Raw genomic sequence first — 8,689 nt, forward strand, 5'->3', positions numbered from 1 at the left:
GCGTGGGACAGTCACGTGGTGGTGGTTGTAGCTGCTGCAACAGCACAGGGTTTGGTAGTTGTCAACATTTTATAGTTTAGTTTTGATGCTGTGCACCTCGTTGACCGTTTAGCTCCCCCTCCCTGTGTCCCAGGCATGGCCCCGACCCTGTCGCCGGTCACGTGGTCATGTTGATGTTGGCCACGAAGTTTGGCAACAAGAACATCACTGAGTGAGTGGCCTGCAGGGTCTAGGGATCCAGCAAACAACTGTCCCCCTGCTGGCGGAACTGATGACATTTCTAGAACCTCGCATTTTCTTGCAGGGGAGTCAACTCTATTCTCTCGTGAGATAAATTTGAAAAAATTCGACAAAATAAATTAGCAAGAGACAAACAAGAAACATTTACCTCTTCAGGCCACACATCAACAAAACATTTTTCTTGTCAAAAAGATTTCCCTCAAAGCAGGTGTAGATTAAAATATGGGATGTAGAGGGGGAGACATAAGAACTGTCCTGGCATCTCGGCCCCTGGGACTGGAATCTGGATTTCGTGAACAGCATTCAAACCTAACAAGACAAAATATATTAATCTCGCTCAGGATGAAGCGAAGCTGATCTCAAGCCGCTTGGGGCAGAAATATGTTGGAACTGTGCATAATGAGTGGAATTTTTAAAATACATTTCCAATGAAATTATTTCTATTTCAGCTTACAAATTTAGAAAAGAGAAAATTAAGAAAAAGACTTCATGGTTTCCGCTGAAATTGATTGAAAGATTTATTCAGCGGAAATTGCCCCAAAGTGCTTGTAAATATTCCGGAATTTTTTTTTTCATGGTTTCTTGAGCCTAACAGACTTCAAATCGATGAGAATTGAGGAAAACCTCTTGTCTGTCTTGTACCGGGTGGCCTGCATGTACCCGGTCAACCATTTCAATGCTTCCTACCTTCAAACTTAATAATTATGTTGAAAATCCAAAGGGAGTAACTTCCATATTATTGTCCCTGGCTTCAAGACCTCACGTCATCAAACAGGAGTCGCCACCTGGTGACGGACTCACGTCCGTCACCAGGTGGCGACTCCTGTTTGATGACGTGTGGTGAGTACGAGTCATGGCCGCCCTGCCCTCTGCCCTCCCTGCAGCAGTTTGTCACACCACCATCAGCAGGACATCCACGAGCGCAGAGGAAGCCATCAAAAGCCAGGTGGCGTTGTAGGACAAGGGGGGATAATCTCGGCTGCTCAGACGTGGTGCTGGGGGCTGGCGCTGTTTGCGCGGCGCCCGTAATTGCCTCCCCTTGGCGCAAGGAGGATCAATAGCGGAATATCTGGAATGTGGAGAAACTGCCGGACACCAGCCAATGGAGGAGCCACTCCGCTGACGGAATCAAACAGCCATCAGTGCTCGCCCCTGTCACCAGACCTGTCCGCCATTCTGGCCGTTTCCTTGCAGGAACAAAGTCAACTCGGTAAGTCAGTCTTGCCTTCACTTACCGCTCACTACTATTATCTATGTATCCTATTGATCTATCTATATCTATTATATATACCTATCTACATTGATCGATCATATTCTGTTTTTTTTTATTCAAACTTTCGTCTACCTTTCGCTAGACACCACTAGTCAACCTGGCATAATATTCCTGTCTAAAGAAACTTGCCTCGTTTGCACTTTTTACATAAAGCAGCGAGAATCACAAAACAAAAGAAAGTTAAAATAAATAAATAATAAAACACTTTCTCTTGTAGGCACATGGCAAAGCCGTGTCCTCGCTTCCCATGATCCTTCGAGTCCACAGGACTGCACACCTCCCTTCGTCGCCATTTTCTGTCTTTATATATTTATATTCATTATGTATCTCCATCACTCACTCAGCAGACACACTGCTGCCGGTGACAGACTTCACATCCGTGCTTTGTGTCCACAGGAAGGTGGCTACAGGCGCCATGGGTGTCGTTCGATTGGCAGACAGTGCAGGGGAGACAATCACTTTGCTGGACGTGGACGGCGATTATTTCCCCCCTGACCTCGACGCGGGGGTCATCCAGGGGTTGAAAACCTTCAACTTCCGTCCCGATGATGTTATTGTTTGTTCTTATCCCAAGACTGGCAAGTCCTGTTTGTACACTGACAGTCTTTATTCCACATTTGTTTTATGTTAAGGCTTTAAAAATGTGAACTGTACGCCGGAGGGGCAGACAAACAAACAAACACAGAGCGCATGCAAAGAATTGAGCGGGGGAAACCAGTCGGGGAGAACCGCGGGATTAAACAGAGGGAGGGAGCCGCAAGCCGTTGAGAAGGATGGAAAGAAAAAAGTAAATAATAATGCAATAAATGTCGGAATGGGGTAAGAGAATGAACAATTTAGCTAAAACGGAAACAGAATAGACACAAGGGAAGATAGCAGCCCCTCCTTCCACCCGAGCCACCCCAAACACTCCATAAAGAACATTTATTTCTTCAGGTTGTCACTGGATATGGGAGGTAACTCGGATGCTCCTTTCTGGTTCCACGGACGTCGACGAGACGGAGAAGGAGCTGATGATGATGGAGTGGCAGACGCAGCAATACTTCGATTCCAAGCCCGCACCCCGGGTGCTGAACACTCACGCCTTGCCACGTCAGCTCAACGCGGACCTGCTGCGCATGCGCGCCAAGATCGTCTTCATCCTGCGCAACCCCAAGGACGTGGCCGTGTCCTTCTACCACCATCACCTCAAGCTGCCGGAGTACGAGTACCGGGGTAGCTGGGCCGCCTACCTCCACCTCTTCCTCACCGGCAACGGTAGGGTAGCCACTCCACTTTTCTCACCAAGTTTTGACACGCATGCGCAGACCGTCTTTTTGTGACTACGGATGTGTTACACTGTGTTACAGTTGACTACGGATCTGTGTTCGAGTACATGAAGGACTGGGAGGCATTCATCCACCAACACCCAGACTACCCGCTCATTGTTATCACCTACGAGGACTTAAAAGAGGTAATGTACCCTGTGTAATGTTTCCCCATTGTAATGTTGTTACCAGGTGTTACACTGAGTCACGATAGTGACCACATAGTCACGTGGTATTGACTCCATGCTTTGGTGTTACTTCTTGTCATGGACTGCTGATGTTCAGTAAAATTATTGCCGATGAAGCATTTTAAACAAAGTCAGTGTCCGACTAATAATCTTTGTTGACTGGTTGACAGGATCCCGTTAGAGAACTTTCTCGGCTCTCGCAGTTCCTCGACAAAAACCACAACCGCGACTTTGTGGAGCGTGTCGCCGACTCCTGCAGCTTCTTGCGAATGAAAGAAAGAAAGGGACACAACTGGCTGACCAACGGCGGCGACACCATCTTCTACCGCAAAGGTTGACCACAGCAGCTGTTTATGTCGATTTTTTGTTTATCTTTGGGAAAATAAAATACTAGGGCATGGGTATAGTCCAGTACTGTGTGGCAGGCTACCCGGAGTGCGTAGTCTCACCTGTTGTCGTGTAAGTTAGACAGTCGTTAAGTTAGACAGTCGTTAGGTTAGACAGTCGTTAGGTTAGACAGTCGTGAGCTTGGACAGTCGCTAAGTTATACAGTCGTTAGGTTAGACGAGGCAATCATCAAGTAGGTTGGGTCCTCGGTACCATCCAATATTACCTCAATAATCAGCAGGTGGACTGTGGTTTCAGGTGAGGTGGGCGATTGGCGCAACTGGTTCACCGTGACCCAGAACCTGACCTTTGACGCCGCGTGTCGGGACAAGATGGCCGGCTCATGCTTCAAGCTGCGGGAGACTTTGCAGTGACTGTCGTGCCCACCTGTATCCACCTGTCCTCAGGAGGCTGAACATCATCTTGTCGCCTCCAGTGGATAAAATGACCAGTCTGATTCTCACCTTCAAGGTTCACGTGACAGGTGGTCGCAGACTGTAATTGAAGCTTAAAGTGGACAAGGTGGACATCGGTTGAACTGTTGACCTTTTCCGCGGACTGCGTACAGGTCAACATGTGCTGCTTACACTTCCGGAAAAGTTGGCTTGAAAAGGAATGTTTGACAGTAGATATAGGTATTAGGTACACTAACAGAGTAGACACTAACAGCTGTACACGTGTTAGGATCGCAGTACCAGAAGTTTCTAGAATATTCCTTAGTCTTGGAGTGTTGCTATACTGACAGTGGGGATGACATCAGATGGGGGCAGAGACGGTGTGGATCAGCCGTTTATGGTTGGAATAACCGAGGTGTAGTACATATCCGCCATCAGACGAAGTCCCCGTCGTCTGCTAGTACACTGGGCAACGGACCTGTCGTTAATATTCCGTTACAGAAGCCCTCCGACATGTTTGATTCAACGTCTCCCGACATAAAAGCAGACAAGCATGGGTGTCTAGAGACCAATCTTTGTTCTTTTGTCTGAAGAACAGAAAAACGAGCGGCAGCAGGCAGCCTCAGTCTGCCCATAACGGTCGTCAGCAAAGGGAGAGCAAAACGCTAGGATGCTCTTGTAGTCGGTCGCTAGAGTTCCCTCCCCTGCTTTATCCTCCCGCAACTGTGCACGTGACGCACGGCGAGGTCTTCACACGCAGTATTGCAAGCCAATATAGGTGTATAGTCTACAGTATTCCCCATAGTACAGTGTTTGTACTCAGATAAACAGCTCTATTCTCCATAGTACACTGTGTATACTGCTCAGACAAGTTGTATTATACAGGATATTGCAGTATTAAAGTTGAATTATACAGTATTCATCGCCAGTACAGATAGTCTCATTATTCCCACAGTATAGTCTGTGTACTGCTCAGACAAGTTGTATTATACAGTGTATTGCAGTATTAAAGTTGCATTATACAGTATAGCCTCATACCACATGTTTATTACCCATAGTATAGTGTGTGTACTACAGACAAGCTGTATTAAACAGTTCTGGAAGTCAATAAAGTTGTCTAGTGTCAGACCCAATGTACAGTATAGATGTGTTAAAGTCTGTTTATTGCAGTTGTGAGTGACACTAGTCATATAACTGAGTCAGTGAGTCAAGCCATGAAACCTAGCTTGTCAACAATAAGATAAACATGCCAGTCATCTCTCGCTTGTTTCTCACATCACTCACCTGGTCCAGAGTTTATACAGAACTGTGTGACCAGAGTTGTTTATACAGAACTAAACACAACCAAAACAAGAAATGGCTTCTGGAATTAATAATAATAATCATCATCAAAGGCGGACTCATTGCGCTGAGCAGGCAGCAGAAGCACAGGTAAACGTAAACATGAAGGTCCAACACTTTTATCCAAATCGGAGCGCGACCACAGCGTAAACAAAATCAAGGGCAGACAATCCCCCTCAGCGCGTTAGGCCAAGGGACAGAACTTATCCAAGAAGCCCCTGTTCAGATGACAGCAGAAAGAAATATCTACAAACTACATGTTATGTGAAATCAGCGAGAGACAGAGGAACTCAGACAGACTGAGGACTTCACGAGGACAGGTTGCACTGTACTGTGGACAACAAGACGATGTCCAGCATGAAGGGGGGCAACACAGGGAGGGATGTACAGTCTCTGTACGAGTGGAGACTAGTCACCACAAGGTCCATGACAGTCAGGCTGAAAAACAACAGCTTCGATTCATTGATTCACCATCCAATTACAGCAACAAGAGGAGAAAGAAACCGTCTGTGAACAGTTTCAAGCAGAGAGAGAGAGAAAGAGAGAGAGAAAGAGAGAAGACACCCTATCGTTATACCATCATTGGTATCATTGTTATGATGATTGTCATCGTTATGGGGGATTTCAATGTCGAATTACAAAAGACATCTACTCACTGGGACTACCATCCACCACCACTACCACGTGACATCATAAACTAACGGGATTCACTCAGTGGCAGACACGAGCCCCACTGAACCCCGCTAATCAAGGTGTGGAGGACTTCATTACGAGGACGACGAACAGACTCTGGCAGTGATCACTAGTCAGCCTTTGTGAGGTAGAACAACGAAAAACACGATGAAAAAATGAGATGTAAAAAAGTGAGTTAGCAAATCACAGACGACATTCATCATTGAAGTAAAAACAGATTGCAGACACTACAAGAACTCGATAGAGAACAGACATCCGGGACATTAACAGACAATGAGACAAATTACCTCCAGTCTTCATCAGGACCAGTGAGGAATTCATCGGCCACAGAGAGAAAAAGAAATAAGAGAGGGGATTACCGATGAGACATGAAGGAAAAATAAAAAAGAAGCTGATGAGCGTCAAGACAGAGAGAGAGAGTGAGAGAAAAAAAAACTGCACGCGCCCCACATTGGAGTTTTTGCTGCTCTCACACGAACGAACAAAAAAGCGAGGGCTTTGTCCCAACTTTGTATCGTAAACCACACAAGACTTTCTGTCTTTCTTTCCCAGCTACTGTGTCTGCGAGTGTGTGTGATGCTTGCCTTCATTTCACTAATTGTAGTGCATGCACCGAGAAACAACAAACACACAGGGCGCGAGGGTCCCGGGTCGATTCCCCCACTGCCCATTGATGTTCCCCTATTTTTAAGTGATCACAGAGTTTAAAGTGTGGATTTTCACATTTCAGAGTTGAATGGTTTGTCTCACATAATGCTTTTCTAAAAGCCGCAACACAAGGATTTTAATTAAGTGGTCTGTGACTTGTGGGCGGGGGGACAACTCCAGTCTAGACTCAGTGGGAAGATTTCTGTCCCTTTGAAAGCTACCACGTGACACTAACCAGACACAGGAAGCAGCGAACAAAGGAGAGCAGAGCAGTCTGACTGACAGACAGAGCAGCAAGCAAACTACACAATAATGAGTTGCATGTGGAGGACACAAGCTCACCACAGTCCGTGGAAAGATAACTCCAGCAAGGACAGATAACAAAGGAAGATACAGAACAAGAAGCGCCACAGACGGAGCATCTCCAGGAACTGCAGCAGACATCCACCCAAACAACAAACAACAAATGCAAGAAGCACAAAGCAATGGCGACATCAGCACAGTCATCTCACAGTCACAGATCATACACGTGACTCAACATTACAAAATGGAGGACATGACAGCCGCGGGGCACAACTCTTCAAAGTAAACCCATCCATCACATTAGAACATTTCCTCCCATTCTTCACGATCATCTGGAGAGAAGAGAGAGAAAGTCTTCTAGTCTGGAATAATGGGAGGATCATCAGAAGACCCCAGAGTCCCCGAGTAGCAACTGGAGGAGCATCTTCCTCTTGCCCCCTGCCGGTGAAACAAGGGCCACCAGCCCCTACACAGGGTTTCCCAGGCAGTAGACCAGATGTTAAGGAAGGAGCAGGCTGCTCCAGGAGAGGACGAGTGTCCATGATATTATACACCAGGAGCAGAGATAACTTGAGGCCAGCTTCACCATCTTGGAGAAGAATTTGAAAACATTCACAGGGTCAGCCTTGGGTGCGGACAGAGGCCAGATGGTCTCCCTCACCATGGAAACAGCACTTGAGGTTGTATAACTTTTAGTACTGTGGAAACAGCACTTGAGGTTGTATACAACTTTACTGTAATGTGGACACGATGGCTTATTTATTTGTTTCACTGGATTCAACTAGAGTTGCGTGCTCTTGCTAGTGTTCACAGCAAATTAAGAGAGATGGAAGAACTGAATATCACGTGACGCAGCTTAAAGTAAGATGACAAAATACAGAAAAGGGAATTTTGTTTGCAGTCATACATGCTAAAACTTAATATGAATAAATACTTGAATGAAGAGATGTGTGTTTTGCACGTGTAGTTTGGTGTGTATGGGCTTCTGTGTGTGTCTATATGTCTACTGACTACCCAGGGTGGATTTACCAACTGTCAGCGCAAGGCTCAGCTTTGTTTTGTGTAAAATGAATTATGATGGCCTCTAGCTGACCATTCCATAGGTAAGCCTCTTCAAACCAAATTTGTCTTGATAGTTGGCCTCACGGGACTTGCGGAAGTTGGTGAAGTAAGGTCGTTTCCAGAAAACAAAGAGATGAATAATTGGCTCGTCTGGCGAGAATCAAATTTAGCCAAAGCCAGTCGCTCCCCCGACACTTGCCTCTAATTTTCTGATGCATTATTTTAAACTCATTTCCAGGTCTCTTGTGTCGGTTACTGAATGATGGCGGCCCGGAGTGACAGAGCGGGGCTACTGTTGTTTTTCTCTAGTCCTCCCTCTCCTCCTCCCCTCCTCCTCCCCCGTGACAATGAGCGCAACTCATTCATGTGTGTGTTACTTCGCATTCTCTCGCATTCCAGCTTCTCTGGCATTCCAGTCGTGCTGCTACGTGCGGCCATCTAGAAAATTTATAATGAATGAACCTCCTCCACATCATATTCTTAAAGGCTTCCTGGCTTTTTAACTCACCCTCCGCCGCCCGACCTGCGCACAAACTAGCTTCCGGTCGTGGCTTGGGCGAGTCGGGTCACGTGATGTGTGTGTTGTGTGTGTGTGTGTGTGAGTGTGTTTGTGTGTGTGTGTGTTTGTGTGTGTGTGTGTGTTGGGGGGACACCGAGGTGTGCCGTGTGCGTGGTTTTGAAGGCGGAGGAAGACGAGAGAGCCTGCGAGGCGGCCTCAGCCAAAAAGCGAGGAAGGAGGCTGGAGTGAAGAAAATATTGATGAGACAAGCGACATCAGCTACAGTGTCCCGTCATGCACCGTCAACAGTGTGGCCAACAGACATGTTGTCGCTCGCAAGCGCGGGCGTGACG

At 46.7% G+C, this 8,689-nt stretch overlaps 1 protein-coding gene across 1 annotated transcript; it reads left to right on the top strand.

Annotated features, from left to right (window-relative positions):
- The first annotated feature begins 1,268 nt into the window (after nt 1–1,268).
- On the top strand, nt 1,269–4,915 carry LOC112561817 (sulfotransferase family cytosolic 1B member 1-like). The gene is made up of 6 exons (XM_025234564.1): nt 1,269–1,450; nt 1,910–2,091; nt 2,450–2,770; nt 2,863–2,966; nt 3,179–3,341; nt 3,654–4,915. Exons 2-6 carry the CDS (start codon nt 1,929–1,931, stop codon nt 3,767–3,769), a joined length of 867 nt encoding a protein of 288 aa, XP_025090349.1. The 5' UTR covers nt 1,269–1,450; nt 1,910–1,928; the 3' UTR covers nt 3,770–4,915.
- Nucleotides 4,916–8,689: the final 3,774 nt, after the last annotated feature.

The sequence above is a fragment of the Pomacea canaliculata genome, linkage group LG4 (assembly GCF_003073045.1).
Source record: "Pomacea canaliculata isolate SZHN2017 linkage group LG4, ASM307304v1, whole genome shotgun sequence".
Taxonomy (NCBI): domain Eukaryota; kingdom Metazoa; phylum Mollusca; class Gastropoda; order Architaenioglossa; family Ampullariidae; genus Pomacea; species Pomacea canaliculata.

Bases quoted from the DNA above. Each gene is read 5' to 3' on its own strand.
- LOC112561817 (XM_025234564.1), top strand. From the start codon at position 1,929: ATGGGTGTCGTTCGATTGGCAGACAGTGCAGGGGAGACAATCACTTTG. The intron at 2,771-2,862 runs GTAGGGTAGCCA...ACTGTGTTACAG, and splicing joins CCTCTTCCTCACCGGCAACG to TTGACTACGGATCTGTGTTC. The intron at 2,967-3,178 runs GTAATGTACCCT...ACTGGTTGACAG, and splicing joins CCTACGAGGACTTAAAAGAG to GATCCCGTTAGAGAACTTTC.